The sequence below is a fragment of the Paramormyrops kingsleyae genome, chromosome 3 (assembly GCF_048594095.1).
Source record: "Paramormyrops kingsleyae isolate MSU_618 chromosome 3, PKINGS_0.4, whole genome shotgun sequence".
Lineage (NCBI taxonomy): Eukaryota > Metazoa > Chordata > Actinopteri > Osteoglossiformes > Mormyridae > Paramormyrops > Paramormyrops kingsleyae.
Genome location: NC_132799.1, coordinates 17,234,819 through 17,252,088, shown reverse-complemented (window position 1 = coordinate 17,252,088; position 17,270 = coordinate 17,234,819). Strand labels below are relative to the sequence as shown.

Below are 17,270 nucleotides of genomic sequence, written 5' to 3'. Positions count from 1 at the left end.
GGTTATTGATCTGCTGAGTTGATCTGGTCTCATAGTCATCTGCTTCCCTGGGCTCACGAAAATACAGGTCACGCACATTAATAATGAATATCATCACAGATAGAATTTAAATGGCACGCTAATGGAAATTCAGAGATTAAGGCCACAGACACATGGCACTTAACTTCAGCACCGGTGGTAAATTGCCCTGATGATATGACTTTCTTCACGTGGGTGAAGGTGTCTGTGAAATGCGACCTTCTCTCCATTCCTCTCATATTAGTCAGTAAGCAAAACTGCTCCTCACTGCTCTCATTACGGCGCTGACTCATTCCGTGGATTTTTGGCATTTTTACCTTTTTTCCTGAGATTTCTGAAATAATACAGCCTTTAAACTATCTATTTAAAATATTCAGTTATTTCCATGATACCTTAAATTAATCTAGAAATTATGAATGAATGGCATTTTAATTATCGCATGCTTGCTTTAAATATTTCAGGACCTGTCACGGAGTATGAATAATGTGCCCTCTATATAGAGTCAAGTCTTTAACCAGTGTGAAATGACTGATAATTAGCTAGTTAAATTTAACTTTCGAGCACATTTGTCTTTGCGTGTTGCTGAAGGCTTGCGGGGGCTGAATGTGGTTTGTGTGTGCTGACGCACTGACTGGCACGCTATGCCCTATAACACGCCAAGCGGATTTCAGCGGTGTGTGATCGTAATGTCAAAGACCATTTCTGCCTTAAAAAAAAAAAATGTAATCATAATGGCATGATGCTGATGGGGGGGGGGGTGTAATTATCTATGGGCTGCAAGACAGAGGAGCATCTAGAAGCTTCCGATTGTCATCCTAGAAATGCACGGCATGAAAGTGTTGCCTGTCCGGTTCATGTTCAAATTGGGTTTTCAGGACAGAGGTCAGAGTGCATACTCAGCAGACGGGGGAAGGGGGGGGGGATTTGCATTTAGATTTATAAGAGAGAGACCGGTTAGCATTTGAGATGTTCTTCACAGCATGTCTGCACTAAGGAACACATTCGTCCGTCCATCCATACATCTTCCATAGCCACTTCTACAGTGCTGGCCCACCAGAGCCTGTCCCAGGAAACATGGCGTGGCGGGGGCAGTCCGCTGGACAATCTAAAGGCACTATCTCACAGCATGAGGGCAGGATTCGAACCCCCAGCCCTGCACGTGTGAGAGGACAGTGTTACCCATTGAATCCTTCATATACATTTAAATGTGAAACTTACAAGCGTTTCTGTAATTCAGTATTACTAATGTATGATAAATTAATCGTCTTTTTCTTGGTAGAGAGTTGGGGGTAAATGATTCTGCTATTTATTTTTACTCCAGGCTGTCTTTTAATCGTCAAATGCAGGTTAAGTTGTTTCATCTGGTATTCAGTGAAGCATTGAACATTAGCAGAAGACAAATTACAATTACATGCCAGAGATCAGTGTATGGGTGTGCGTTAGCGCCCGCCTAAGACGTAACGAGGTGGGCGCCCCTGGCGTTTGTGTCTGTTGCAGCCCTTCTAACACCGAGGTGGATGGCTACATCGATGAGGGGAATGTGATGGGAGAGCAGGACACACCCTGCTGGATGGTTTATCAAACTTCACTTATTTATGAGCATGAGAGAGATAAGAATAACCCCCCCCCACCCACAAACACAAAAAGAAAGAGTGTTCCTGTCTATGCCGCTCACAAAGTGACTCATGGCTATGCATAACACCTTTACATGTTAAGTAAGGCAACAGTTGCACAGACTTTGGCATGTTGGGTCTCCAGGGAACTTTTTGGGGTCTGGAAGATTAAATGATCCAAACCTGCGATACCAAAGGGCCCACCGCCCCGATCCATTTATTGATTGTGTGCCCGACTTGTAACAAAATGGAGATCACAGCAGTGCAAAGTTAGAAATCGTGGCCTTTTTATCGCCCTCTCAGATGTTTTATTTAACACAGCAAGACTGTGTCCTTTCTAACAAAAGCAACCAAACCTGATCCTGCTGCGGACAGCCCCCCACCCCTTCCTTTGTGAGCTCTGAGATTAGATATAGTGTAAAATGACATGCTGTTGACCTTAAAGGAACAGGATGCTGTTTCCGCTCCCCAGGGCCCCACTGAGGCCCGGGGGTCGGTGACAAAGCAGGGATGCCGTAAGCGAGGACACGTGGCCTGGGTGACACTGTCACGCCTCTGGCTGCCCTGTTCATCCATGAGTGAAATTACACCAAACGTGGCCAGTGGCTGCTGCTTCCATCCGCCCCCCCCCCCCCCCCCCTTCAAATGCTTAGAGGTTCACTGGTGCCGTATTCCCACAACCCCCACTCTCAGAGTTTCTGCATTATTTTCCAGGCATGTAATAAGTTGGCCAGAACAGGATGCCGATTTTAAGGGACAAGACTGTCCAATACTGACCAAATAAAACCGCTGAAGCATATAAAAATCAAACTCTTTCTTCTAAACAGCAGGCTGGGCCTATGAGGCTGACTAGCATGCTAACTGGCAGCTCTTTTTACAGCCTGTTCCCATTTAGGCATCCACTCTGAGCTTATCTTCTCATCCACACTGCCAGACAATAGCTTGCGACATTTTCCGGCCATTTCACTATCCTTCTCTTCTGTTTTCCTTCCCATTTATCTTATTTTCCATCTTCATAGCAGGCCAGAGCCTAGATTGGGGCTGATGTTCATTTCAAGTACAGCAATAAGAAGGGAGGAGAACAGGGCAACCCACACCTCTTTGGTATCCCTTTAAAGAAACGCTCTTGAACTCTCAAATTTCTTTTTCCATCCACCTGGAGGAGGGATGGCACTAGATGCCGATATTTCTGCTGTGTGGACTTTGAACCCGTCGATCCTGTCCGCCGTGTAGCTTGTATCGGGGTTTTTATGGCTATCCCCCAGCAACAGAATCTTGGGGAATCCCACCTTCCCAGAGATTATCAAAAGCCCCAGGAAATCTATCTGGGAGGAAGTAGTCCCATTTTCTGGCGCTGAGTGCGGACCTCGTGTCTGGGGACAGTGGGCCAGGAATTGACGGCTTGATTGCCCACCTCGCCATAATGGGTGAGGTGAGAGGGGAGGAGGTTGCCCAGTAATGAGTATGATTGAGCAGGTCCATTAGTGGTAACCTGGGGGGTATTAAGCCACCCAGCCATTACCGTCACCATGTTGGTAGCTGCAGAGTGTGCAGCTTAGGGGTGCAGCCAGAGCGGGGGTGCAGTGGATAGCATTCTTGTTTCTCATGTCTGGGACTGGGGTTTGGGTCTATAGGAGTGAGTGTGTGTGTGTGTGTGTATGTGTATGTGAGTGGTGTGAGAGCCCTGCAGTGGGTTGGTTCCCCATCTTGGGTTATTCCCTGCCTTATGCCTGTAGGTTCCACCCCTGAAGTGGGTACAGGAAGTGGATGGATGGATGTACGAGGCACCAGGGCTTTGGGCTCAGACACTAGACGTAATGTGTCAACTGAGCTGCCCAGCATCAGCTAGATGGTGAACAAAAGCAGTGACAGTTAAACTCGACTGGCATGGTTTTATCCAAGCTAATTATTCAGAAGGAATCTGAATAATCTGAAATGGTTGCTGGTCCAAGGTGCTTTCTCGCAGCTTGGCAAAATATTAATATTAGAGTAAAAGGCCATCCAGCAGATCTTTTTTTTTTTTTTTTTTCCGTGTTGAGGTCAGATTAATGTGGCTGCTGTTTTTCTCTGTTGTTTGTTTTGGTCTCTGGGGAGATGGACCTATGTTTCTCTCATCCTTTAATCAAAGTTTATCCGGAGACATTAAAAAAGAAGTATTTCTGTATAAGATAATTACAGAGGAAGAGGTTGAAGTTGGCACTGGAAAATAAGGCCTGCCAGGAGGTAACGCATGGGGTGAGCGATTGCCCATAATACATCTTTGTTTTTGCTGCTGCCACACGGTGTCGTTTGCAGCGAGTTGAGCAGGATTCAGACTGACGGCTCTTTGGTTGTGGACGTCTGCATCCTAACACCTCAGAGGAAACTTGGAATATTTCTCCTTGAGCACATTTAAAACAAGCCATGCTATGCCCCCCTCCCCATGCATTATTCAGCGAGCGAGCGAATGAATTAGCGTCGCGGTACGCAAGCCAGGGGAGAGTAGGGGCGGTTTGTCATCGTGCTGTTGTTATATTCCTGTCACTGTTACCTTTCGTCTCTGAGGATATGCCTGGATTTCTAAATGGGTGCTTTGATGTTTGACATGGAAAAGTGATGCAGTCTTTTTGATTGTGTGTGTGTGTGTGTGTGTTTTTAATTTATTTTATTTTATTCTTTTACGCGTTGATTTAATGCTATTTTTATCTTGTTGGAAATTAATCCGCATAATACCCCCGTGTTTAACACACCTTAACACCTACTGTAAAATATAGTCTGATATGTGAATTACATGGTAATGTTTTTAACTTACAGAATGTCTAACGGGAATTTAAAATGAAAGCTGCTGCCTTCACAATTACTGTTTAGAAATGACAGTGCGGAAAGCCGGTTCCGCACTTCACGCGGACAATGTGCACGCGCCCTTCGATCACACCAGCGGCTCGCCGGACGCGGGTTTCCGTGTTCATGTGTACCGGAAACTTGGCCCGTCTCGCGCAGAAAAATAGATTCCATTCCTCACGCTGCCCCCTCCTGCTCCCCCCCCCCTGACTGGAGCCGTGTTTGCTGAGACCCGGTCGCTCTTCAGAGCGATGGCTCGCAGGAGGGGATGCTGCACCAGGCATTAATTACCGTCCCGCGGTGGGCGTGGGCCCCGGGCTCACCGCTCCGCGTAAAATCAATCACGGCCGGCGTCGGGCCCCTCCGTCTCGGGTGCCTTGGCAGTCCGGTCATGTAGCCCGTTGTTTACCGTGTTCTAGGTCGCGAATTAAATCTGAATGAAACCGATAAATCACCGGTGGGAAAAAGGCGCGGTCGGTTACGTTTTTATGCGCGCGGTGGAGGAACGAGGGATGGGGGGGAAATGAAAATGACCCGCTGCTTGTTTTCCTTAAAAGAAAAAACAAATGACCGGGTCTGATGAATCTTTGATGAATCTTCACTTTTACTTGGATGACATGATAAAACGACACCTAGTTTTTATGATGTCAGTCATGGAGGGGATGGAGATGGAAAATATATGGAAATTTACTCTCTGGATATTAAGTACGATTTTTTTTTGGGGGGCGGTGGCGGTGGTGTTCATGCTCAGGGCAAAAACATCAAAATACATACTATACTGTTTTATACTGTGTACTCTAGTTATTAGATGATTATTATCCATCCTCCAGTCACTTATGCATTTTTATTATTATTATTATTTTCTCACCTGCCTTGCCTTTCCAGGTACCATCTCCATCAACACCTTGCGAACGCCGTACACAGCACCTGGTGAAAGCGAGATCTTGGACCTGGATGACCACCTCTATTTGGGCGGGCTGCCAGAGAACCGCGTGGGCCTGGTGTTCCCCACCGAGGTGTGGACAGCGCTGCTCAACTATGGTTACGTGGGCTGCATCCGTGACCTCTTCATCGATGGCCAGAGCAAGGACGTGCGCCGCATAGCCGAGGTGCAGAAAGCCGCTGGCGTCAAGCCCTCCTGCACGAAGGAGCCGCCCAAGCAGTGCCTGAGCAACCCGTGCCAGAACAGTGGCATGTGCCGTGAGGGCTGGAACCGCTACGTGTGTGACTGCTCAGGGACCGGCTTCCTGGGCCGCTCCTGTGAAAGAGGTGGGCCACCCTCCGTGCCTTCTCACTGTGTCCGTGTCCTTTTTCCTGGTGTGTCCATGTCATTTTTCTTGGTGTGTCTGTCTTTTTCCAGGTTGTGTCCATTTCTTTTTCCCTGGTGCATCTGTGTCTTTTCCATGGTGTGTTCATTTTGTTTCCCTTGGTGTGTCCATATGTTTTTTCCTGATGTTTTTTCTTTGGTATATCCATGTATTTTTCCTTTTTTCTCACCATTTATCCATTTGGATTTATTTTAGTGTGTTTGTTTCCTATCTGCTGGTGAGTCCCTTTCCTGTCTCTCATCCATTATGCCTTCACCAATAAGTCTGTCCGACTCAGTATACATATTTAGATCATATGGCTCTTACGTTATGAAACTGAGATCCTTGAAGATCCATGAGATCCACTGCGTCTTAAGTCTTACCAGGACAACATTTATTATGAATTTGTATTTAACGGTTTTTCCACATACTTTCCTCATGGCTTCCACATGGCTTCCTCATCGTTTCCACTTGGCTTCCGTATGGTTTCCTAATTGTTTCCTCATTGCTTCCACACGGCTTCCTAATTGTTTCCTCACAGCTTTCACATGACTTCCTAATTGTTTCCTCATGGCTTCCACATGATTTCCTACTCATTTCCTCATGGTTTCCACATGGTATATGCACTTGCTTTGAGATTTTATTAAAATATTTTGGTATTTCCTTTTTAATTCCTTCTAGCAAATGTCTGTATGAAAATTGGTGACAACTTGACCCCCCCCCACATCAACTGAGGGAGGGAGCTGGCGATCCCAGCTGACTATAATCACATCAAAGCTTGTCACCTAAACTAGCTTGAATGTGGGATTTCATGTGATTTACAGATTAAATCTCTGTATATTAGACACCTATAAATGTGTCTGTGTATGTGAAGAGGGATCTGTTTTTAAAAAGAAACATTATAGATGACTGCAGATTGGTTCTGTTGTGCTAAAGGGTCTCCGGCACTTTCCTCAGTTTGTCAGCACCATACACCATACAGACTTATGCCCAGATATTTCTGTGGCCATGTTTCTTGAAGGTGGATGGGGATTTGGGTACTGTTAAAGTAGTGGGCAGCTTCACTGTCGCCCCCGCATAGGTATCTGGCCACCACACACAGCCTTGCAAATTGGCTGTCCACTGTCTTTAAGCGTCAGAGTCCTTGAGCCCCAGAGCAGTGTTCTGATCCCCCTCTGCAGATAGAGGGAGAGGAGAGGGGGGACTAGCGAGTGAAGGGGCGGGAGACAGATGCAGGTGGAGGTACGGAATGAATCACGACATACCCACTGTGAAAGCTGTAATGGCTGTGTGATGCAGTTGACAGCTAGCCCTGAATGTGGCCAGGTGACCCTGGGAGCATTGCCGTGCTGACGAAATGCTCTCCGTTTGATTAACGGCCCTGAGAAAGCTGTTCAGAGCAGGCGGTAACACTACGGGCTGCATGATGCTGGTTGCTTGGTGGGATGATGCTTTACCTCAGTGGGCCAGTTTTCCGGTACACGCGCAGATGTCGCAGACTCAGTAATTGTATTTATTTGCTGTCTCTGTTGGCGGATAGTCGAGTCTAAGCCTTCACCCCCACACCAACAGTCTGGATGGCTTTCTGCTTTTTGAAATAATTGACGACATCAGTCTTCACTTTCTTCATGTCAGTGTTGAGTGCTAATGCAGGGCTGTGGAGAGCCTTTCTGTTGAAAGCCACAGGGGGTGTTATGGATGGCTGTCCTGTTGCACCTCCCCTCCCCCCCGAAGTAACTTCACAGACTGTAGAATTACGCTGGACGATTGACACACAAAGTGTGGGTTAGTGGAGCTCCTTTAACATTTCTTGTACTGTACCTTGGGGAGTGGGCATGTGGCTGTTGATGCAGCCCCTCTCCAATTTACGATTATCCAGACACATGATGTCAGTGGAAGTAGATCAGATCACCGCAACAGAGCAAGGTGTTAGCCTCCCATGTTAGGACAGAAAGTGTAACAACTCAATTTGCATGCCTCCCCCCAACTTGTGTGTTAGAATAATGAGACCCTAAGGCTCAGAGTTCGTTGCACTTTGCATGTTCAGAAAAGCTCCCCATAGGCCACCTTCCATCCTGGTGGGGGTGGAGGGGATGAGAGCTTCAGTTTGCTGCCTTTCCTAGATGGAGCCGGCACCCATTGTCACGACACTGCACAAAATATTTTTCCCCAGCCCTCTGATATGTGTGTGCAGTGTACCACCCAGTGGTGCTAGTCAGGTACTGCAGCTTGTGAATGGTTGGCGTACCAACCCCCCACATGCATAGTCGAAACAGCGGCATCTTCATTAAGCAGGCATCGTGTTTTCACGCCCAAATGCCAACCGCCCCCACCTCCAGTCTAATTAGACAAAATGTGTGCTGTTGCTGGGGGAAAAGAGTGAGCACCCGCATAGCTGGAAAGAAGAGCTGTGTAACAGATGAACACCTTTCCAGTGAGGAATGATGCACGTAGGTCCACAGGCATGATTTTAAGGCACTAAGTGGACGTTAAATCAACATTAAACCACGCAAATTCCCGCCTGGATAAATTGGCTGATGTTATCCATCCATCTTCCAGCCACTTGTTCAGGGTAGGGTCACAGGGATGATCCGGAGACCATCCCTGGCAGCACAGGGCACCCCCCACCACTTTGGTCTCCTGCCGGCATCCAAAAAGGTCACATCATGGGGGCCATTGCGCTTGTCCATTTGGATTGTACCATTTGTGAGTGAATTCCTGCATCCCAGCTCGATTTTCCTTCCCTCCTTGTGACAAATCCACGCCTCTTCAAATGAGCTCTGCTTCTTTGCCTCCTGCGGGCAGTGACAGGTGTCCAGATCAGGCTTCACTCGCCATGAATGTGTGTCCTTCGTGTGTCAAGTGATGCCCATTCCGTTTTTAAAGGCAGTGGCTTCGGGCATTTTCGGGGGTTGCTTGGTAACCGTGCTTAAGGCCATGACGGTCCAGAATCTGGCAGCACCACTCTATTCTACAACAGCCTCTCACTTCAGCTGGCAGGACTGTTTTTAATGTCGCAGGACCCCATTCGGGGTGGCCTCTACTTCTGTGCTGTCCTGACTTGCCGCAGAGGTGATCCTGCCTGCTTATCATTAAACGTATGTTTTTCGTGCAAGATGGTGAGATAGGAGCGCTGAACCCATGATGCCTTTGGGGAAAACCGTGCCTCATTATTTCCTAGGGGGGAGTGGGAGGGCTTGTGAGTCCCCACCGAAATTAACTCTCCCCATTTTAAGCAGTTTGTTTTGTCAAGAACAGACTTGTTTATATATTTATTTGCCTTGAAATATTCCCAGGTCACATTTATCTGTTCTACAATAGGGACATCAGTATTTAGCACAGCAGCGCTTTTTAAAAAAGCAACCAAGGGATTGTTTTATTTTTTACCCCCCTCTGACAGGTGCTCACTCTGCATTAGTGTTTCATGCCCAGGCAAGTCTAATGGCAGTATGGTGGGAGGGTGCAGGAACAGGGACTGGCCTGAGGAAAGAGAGTAGTGATGTGGAAGTGGTGGCCGGTGGCTTTGGAGTGCCAGAGTGCGTGCTGTAGGATAGTTATTGTGACGGCCATCATGGAGGAGATGGACGAGGACCTGCATTGTGTTCTTCAGTGTGGATATCTCCTGGAAGTACAGCAATTGTAATAGGAAAAGTAGTCAATCTTATTAGTATCATCATACTAATTATTCATACTTATTATATGACTCTATGACTAGAGTTTTAACATTTTTGTTTTAAAAAAGGGTTTTTAATGCCCACTGAGAGATTGCAGGCACACATGTGGAGGTGAGGATATCTGTTTGACTGTCAGTCACTTACTTATAATGTCATCTAACGAGTGTTTGTGGGGGACGCGTGTGAGTGTGTGCGCACGCACAGTTGGGTACACGGCAGGGAGGCTAGTAGAGAAATAAAGAGTCGTTTGTCTTGTTTAGCAAAATAGAATCCATTAACATACTCCCGGAGAGCATTCCTCAGCCTCGCAAATTCTCATGACTGCAGACAGGGTTTACAGGAGCGTGTTACTGTCCCTGTAGGGCACTGGTGGGACTGGGCAAGAGGCAGGGCCAGAGCAGGTATGACAGATGAATCTTCCAGAAGGTCCCACTGCTGTGAGATGGGCAGAAAGATGGGGTTGGCTTTCATTGGCACTCTGGAGACGCCAGCCAGTAAAATTGGGTTTTAATTTCTGTGGGGGCTCAGGCTTAATGCCCTCCCCTTAAACTAATAAATTAGCTTTTCGTGGAATGACATGTAAATGTGTTTTTTTTTTCTTTTTGTTTTAAATTGCTCACAGGAAGTACAGAGCAATAAACACTAAAATCCTTTCCCACGTTTAAAAAAAAATCCCATCTCAATTCTCATGTAAGTCTGTATCCTCTCTGGCCATCTTTCACGATTTTCTTTTAAACCGCTCCCCCGTTGTCCTTTTCTGAGATCCCAATCTTCCCTAGCTGAAGAGAGACTCTTTAGTTAACCGTCACCATGGAGACCGCCCCCCGCTCCTGTCGAGTCACCGTCACTGGGGTGCACACGTTGCCCTCACAGAAGTTTCTGTGACTTTGGTCTTTATCAGCTTCCTGTGGCACACGCACACACACACAGGTTTGTAATTATATCTTTGTGGGGACTTTCCATTCATTTCAATGGGGGAAAACTCTAATAACGAATGATGAGCTTAGCCCCCACTCAGCTCTAACCTTAACCATAAGTAACCAAACACAATATGAGACTTTTGGCATTTTTACTTTTTTAAGGGGACCCGAAAAATGGTCCCCACCACATCAAAAAAAACAGGTTTTTATTACATTGTGGTGGAAACTTGGTCCCCATTAAATAATATAAACCTAATCCACACACACACACACACACACACACACAGAGAGGCAGGCAGACAAACACACACCAGGACATTTTTTTGTAGTCCAATAATAGACACTTCATGAGACCTTGGTCAAAGCTTACCCACTGTGAGAAGAATGACAGTAAAAGTTAACACTTTTTTTTCCAGAAGATTATCTCTCAGGTACTGTGTGTTTGGCATAAGCTCCAGTCCAGTCTCCCCTAAGGTCCAACAGAGTCAAATCTCGCATTAGGTCGAATAAGGTAACCGGCACACAGAATTCTGCGAATGATGATAATATTCTGTGAGGATCTGCTCACTGTGGAGGTGCATACATATGCATAGCTTCTGAGTGAATAGGCAAGTGGTGTCCCATTTACCTTCACCATCTTCATACCTGCCTTACTCAGTGTAAATGCCATTTGGGCATGCATTTATATTAGGTGATTTACCAGAAGCGTGACATCTCCATGGAGTGATGATGTCTCCTTATGCCTTCCCAGCCTGAGATTTGGAGACTCACACTCAAACTCAAGATTGACCTGTTTTGCGACACTGGAAGGCTGCTGGTTTAGGCCCCTGCTGGGTGAACCTGGGTGACAGGGGTTTCTGGCGGTCTGCAGGATAAAGATGAAGGAAATGGGGAGGAATCTGCTTTCTTGTTCTCTTTGGCCATTGGTGTTTAGCCCATCTCACATTCGTATAATTTCTGCTTTTTTGTGTATCATACTCCTTGCTCAGGGGGCATGAGCTGGTCTTTGCTGGAGGTCTGCAGCAATGGCGTAGGCAGAAATTGTATTTTGGGCGGGCCATTGAAAAAGTGAGCGGGCCTATATTTTTTCCTAGAAAAAATATTACTTAAATAATAATTAAACCTTAGAGAGTAGAAAAAATAATAGACAAACAAACTGCAAAAACACACCTTTATTTTGCAATATTCGGCAAAGGCAATAACAAAACACCGTCTAACCATCATGTTCAACAGTGCTCAATAAAGGCTGGACAAACCACCAGCATAGACAATAACCTGTCTATTTTATTCAGGTTAGTCAGCAGTGCAGAGCAGACAGTTCACCTGAAAATAAAGTAGGCTAAAAGTAAAAGAAATTAAAATAATGAAAACTCTCAGCAGAGAACGGTTTGAAATAAATAAATCAGGTTTATATGAATATATATTTTTTAATACATTTGAATAATAAAAATAAACTAAAAATGTATTTTGATCAAACTTGCCTGGGTGGGCCAGGGAGTAATGTGGGCGGGCCAGTGCCGCCCTGGCCCATTACTGGCTACGCGCCTGGTCTGCAGTGGCCTGTTTTAGCCTGCAAGTACTGGTCCCTAACCACCTCAGAACAGGTACCCCTTCATGTTTCTAAAACGAGTGCCAGTCTCCACTGCTCCCTGCGGCGTGTAGAGACCTGCAGCGGTTTCCTTTTCTGTCCTTCCTGTTCGCCGTCTGATTCCAAGTGGCTCTAAATGACGCCTGTTTCTCTCAGTGCAGGCGGGCAGTGGCCAATGGCGGCGATGCCCATTCGTCATGCATCCGGACCCCGAGTCCCGTCACTTATAGCTCAGCCCAGTAGAGGCTGGGAGATTGCATACGGGTGAGGGATGTGCCAGGATCATCTACTGGGATGGTGCGCGCTCTCTGCTCACCGACCCAGAGAATTGGGGCTGCGGGTCCCTGCCTGGCATGCCGAGCTCCACCCACCCCATAAAATAAAAAGTCAAAGGGCAGCTTTATTTAGCTGCTCTGTCTTTGTACTCTAAAATCCTCGAACACACACACTCAATACGGATCCAGTTCCTGGAACCAAGGTCCTAGACCTTCAAGGGCAACCTCGCCATAATGGTGGCCTTTAGGATTCCCTGTTTTTGTTTTCAACCCCAGCACTGTAGTTTAACTTGTATGACTACCTCAGGGGTGAAGTACTCAATTTGAAAAGATTCTCCCCCCATTTTCCTCCTTCTCAATAGCACCCTTAAATCATGGAATGAAACTTATTAAACTGTACTGTCTGGAAGCATCAGCCACTGTGATGATCTTTTACTTATATTTGAACCCTGCATTTGCAGAGGCATACACACCCATGCAGTCTATATTGAGCCTTCTTGATGGTCCTATTGTCACCAGTTAGTTGTCTCAGTTTCTTCAGTTGCTTCAGTTCTGCCTTTCACCTCATGGGCAAAGGAACCACACAGGGACCATTGGACAAGAGGTAAAGGATGGGAATGATTTCCCTACAGGGTTCAGTAGCATCATCATTGAAGGGTCTGGATGAGGGCATCTGCATCTCTGTTGAGATCTTTAAGCCTTTTTCTTTCAAGATATAGGAGAGACACCAGTGGGGGAGGCTTAGTCAATGAATGTTTGGGGTTACATTAGTTTGGGGCCTGGTCCTTGACTATGTTGGGCCACCTCCCTGACGTTGTGACCTTGGTGGCCTGTGCTGACTCGCTGACCACTTCCCACTTGGAGAGGGCATGTCTTAAAGATGAGAAGTCTTAAGATCCTCTGTACAGGTTCTGGTTCTTTTTTTCTATCTGTATTGTCTTGGAGATTCTCAAAGCACTTATGTCCATGAGTTAAGATAAGGCCCAGTGACAGATTATAAAGCAGGTGATTATGGAGAGCATGAGCGTATTGTCACTGCAGATTTTCACATGTCCTTTTCATCACTAATGTTAATTTCCCATGATACCGCTGTCCATAATGACTCTAATAAAAGCAGTTACCTCATCCGTCACCGCTTTTGAGTATTCATATCAGCTGGACAAAAAAAATTACAAATGTATATTTTATGAACACCCCCTCCCCCTTTATAAAAAAGATTGTGGTGAATCAATCATTCAGCCAGTCATGTAGTGGAATTAATGTGCGAGAGAAGCGGTCTCGCACCGGATGATCGTGGGTGCTTACGGCCTCTTTCTGTGAGGCATGTGGGTACAAGGCTACGCCTGCCTGCCCGTAATGCACACTAGCAGAGGAAACGGTGCCGTAAAAATTAGCAGCCTGAAGATAAACAAACGTGGGCAAATAAAAAGAAGCCACCGCAATTAACACCAACGATGGAGCGGAGTGCTAACACGGCATTTTACAGCTCTGGATTTGCTCCTTTGAAATGGGAGTCCATTTTTAACTGTGCTGTCAAGGCCTTTCTTCATTTACTGCATCGTTGAGGTGCCTAGATAATGGTAAGTCTAAAGCCATCTACAGTTTGTAGCTCTTTATTCTGCTGGATACTTTTACTGGAGCAATCTTCATGGGCACTTCCCTCATGGGCGCAACAGCAATGCTCTTCCTAGGACTTGAACCAGAGCTATTCTCACTGGTAAAATACTACTAGTCCTGCTCTTAACATGGCATGTTATGTAGTGCCATATATATCTTAACCGTAAAGTCAGCGCTTGCTAGCGCGTCAGCATTAGAGGCAGTTATCATTAGCGCAGAGAGCACTCGCTAGAGTGTCAACATTAGCCTTACAGTTAGCAATTGCTAGAGTGTTAACGATAGCCTTACAGTTAGCACAAGTGCCTGTTACCACACATTCCTGATACATCTATTGCACTTACTCCCGTAGCTGTGCAGATAACATGCTCACTAGCTACAGAGACCTCTGTCTACTGCAGTGTCATCATAATCTTCATTGCACTGCTTCATTTCCATCCTCAGTCACCACTATTTTGGCAGAAAGCAGCCTTCAGCTTTTCAGAACTTTCTTTTCCTCGAACATCAATTGGATTGTTTCCAACTCCACCACTGGCAGGAACATCCTCCTCTTCCAACCTGCTGTAGTAGGGGAAGCTAACCAGCTCCCCATCCCAGAGCGGCAGCACCCTAACCCCCCAGTTTGTGCATGCTCCCCCCCTTCCCCAGATGCCACCATCCTCAGCTACGATGGCAGCAAGTTCATGAAGATCCAGCTACCGGTGGTGATGCACACGGAGGCAGAGGACGTGTCTCTTCGCTTCCGTTCCCAGAGAGCCTATGGAGTCCTCCTGGCCACCACGTCACGGGATTCGGCCGACACCCTGCGGCTCGAACTGGACGCTGGCCGTGTCCGCCTCTCTGTCAACCTAGGTACCCCCGACGGCCACGTCCGCAGCCACCGCCAGCCTGCCAGCCCTCTACCTTACTACACCTTTCTGACACATTTAATAACTCAACACCGTAACCTTTTTCCTCACATTTGTCCAGCTAAATTTTAAAACTCTGCAAGTTTATCCCTTTTAAATATACAATTTTCAAGCCAGAAAACATTCATATTAAACTCAGCAGCACACACAGGGTGGGTGTTGGACACTCTCTGATAATATTCATGCTCCACCCAGGACACCTACATATACACAGATACACACAGACACACACTGACTTTGTCGGCGTGATGCTGTTGCTATGTGCCCAGAGGAAATGGATGGTGTAGAGAGTCCTTCAAAGGCCAGAGTCTGCGGCCCTCAGCTCACTGCCAGATGAGCACGTTGTGGCCCTTAATCCCCAGGGAATGCTTGAAGCCTCTCCACCCCCGCCACCCCAAACTCTCACAGTGTGTACCCACAATCCTTCATTCACAAAGGAGCTCCTGTTCTAGCAACAAGGCTCCTGTGCTGTTTTGGCCCTGCAGTCAGAGTTTCTGTCCCTTCTGCTGTTCCATTACTCTCATCACATCTGCCGGTGAGCCCCCTTAAAAAGCCTATACCCTCCATGAAAATCCCATACAAAGTCATGCAGATGGTTACTGGGGAGAAGGGAGCAGCTGTGCCTGTACTTAAACATCATCCCCCACTCCCCCACGCAGCAACACAGAGCACCATCTTTTTAATATTTTGCCCCCCCCTCCTGCAGCCTCTATAGCTTCTGCCTATCATGCTTTGGTAACAATTCTTTTTATATGAGGGGGACATCAGGAAAGTCAACAACACAGTAAAGAGGAGAGCTGCTCTGATCCCACAGACGTCACACTGTTACAGGTGTGACTTTCCCCCCGGTCACCATTTGAAGAAAAACCTTGGCAAGATTCTCCAGAACCTCCTTCTTCCATAGCAGAACCGTGACAGCCATCTCAGTCCGCTTGCCTGAGAGCTGCCGCCTGTGGCACCCTTATCATCATGGTAACCACCCCCCCATCCCCCTCCCACGAAGAACACCTCCCCTCCCCTTTTAGGAAAGGCAAAGCATTCCCTGTAAGGGCAAGCACCTGTTGGTCTTTGGCTGTTTGCTACCACTTTTCTGCTGCGGTTGACGACACATGACCGGCAGTGGCCTCATGGGAAGGGAAGATGGGTTTCTGATTGGTCGGGTTCCTTCAGCACTTCTTTGTCTGTTAAGGAATAACCCTGTTACCTCTCACACCTACAGTAAAATATATACATACATATACAGTACATTAATGTTCATTGAAAATGTCATCCTGTGACATTTTCTAGTAAAATAATCAAATATATCCCTAGCTTTTTATAGAGTACAAATTTTAATAGTTGTAATATTGTAATACTACCATTGTGGTTACCATTGTACTGCTGCAATTTCCAAACGTCTGTGGTTACAATTAGTAGCTAATTACTTATTCATTCTTTAGCAGGGCTGTTAGGGAAGTGCTGTTAGGAACCTATAGAGCACTGAAGGCGTCTGGTGCGATCTGAGCACGCTCCATAAGCCTCTGCGAGGGAGTACTCCAATCAGTGAGACCCACTGGGAGAAAATAATTATAATAATTATTGGACAAAGCATCAGTGCTCCCTCGGGGCCAGGAATGGCAGCGGCCCAGTCGGACTTGTCGCCCTTCGAGTGGCTTGCTAGGAACCCCAGTGAAAATGACGCAAGAGCTCGTCTTGACTTCCAAGAGGCCCAGCTTGACCGCGGCTGTGATCCGATGCTCTCCCCCCATGTGAGCCCCCCCCCAAAGCATCAGACTATGGCCCTGTCGCCTGATAATCAGATGGGTCTCTCTTGAGTAACACCTAATAACAGACGTCAGTCCTCCCTGATTTAAATGGTAGTGGGGGGGTGAAGACATTGCTAATGTGAAAAAGAATTTTGACACAAACTCCCTTATAGAAGTTCAGCTAGAGAGCAGTATGGAGAGGTAAAGGGATGAATCTGTATGCTGCCCCCACCATGATTCCAGTGACGGTCCCCCTCCAGCCGGGTTCTCTCATGCTACTCCACTTCCCGTGTTTGCCTATTGACCACGGACAGCCGTTGTCCCATGCCTTGCTGTTCTAATCGCAAGCTGCCATTCTGGGCCCCAGCAACGTGAAGTGGTGTAGCGTGACCCGGCCATGGGGATGAGGGGGTCAGCTGGGGCTCAGAGCATCGGTAACATCGGCCCACATTGTCCATGTGTCTGTCCCCAGAGGGGTGGAGACTGTATTATAATGGATGTCTGCAGCTGTAACCTTGAAGGTTAAATTTACATCTCATCTATTCTTCCCCGTCTAGACTGTGTCAGGATTAACTGTACCTCCAGTAAGTGGCAATTCACATTCCTTTTTTCTAATGCTCTCTTTCAACCTGCTGTATGTGTTCGTGTGTGTAGCCCATTCGCGCGAGTCGTACCGTTACCTGGGAAACATATCGGGACATCCCATACCTATGGTCACTTTGGGCCAGTTTGGGATTACGATGCGACGCCCGTGCGCAGGCGACAAAGATTTGTACGGTGAAACTTGG

At 46.9% G+C, this 17,270-nt stretch overlaps 1 protein-coding gene across 20 annotated transcripts in view; it reads left to right on the top strand.

Moving 5' to 3' along the window:
- The window catches only part of LOC111848816 (neurexin-1a), a 249,977-nt gene that overhangs the window by 97,828 nt on the left and 134,879 nt on the right, over positions 1–17,270 (top strand). For 14 of the 20 annotated variants that reach the window (XM_023821107.2, XM_023821118.2, XM_023821115.2 and 11 more), the window contains 3 exons: positions 5,337–5,720; positions 14,478–14,681; positions 17,040–17,066. In XM_023821107.2, coding sequence (XP_023676875.1) covers positions 5,337–5,720; positions 14,478–14,681; positions 17,040–17,066 — 615 coding nt within the window. The remainder of the gene's footprint in view (positions 1–5,336; positions 5,721–14,477; positions 14,682–17,039; positions 17,067–17,270) is intronic. The other 6 variants (XM_023821125.2, XM_023821124.2, XM_023821123.2 and 3 more) reach the window with 1 other exon arrangement.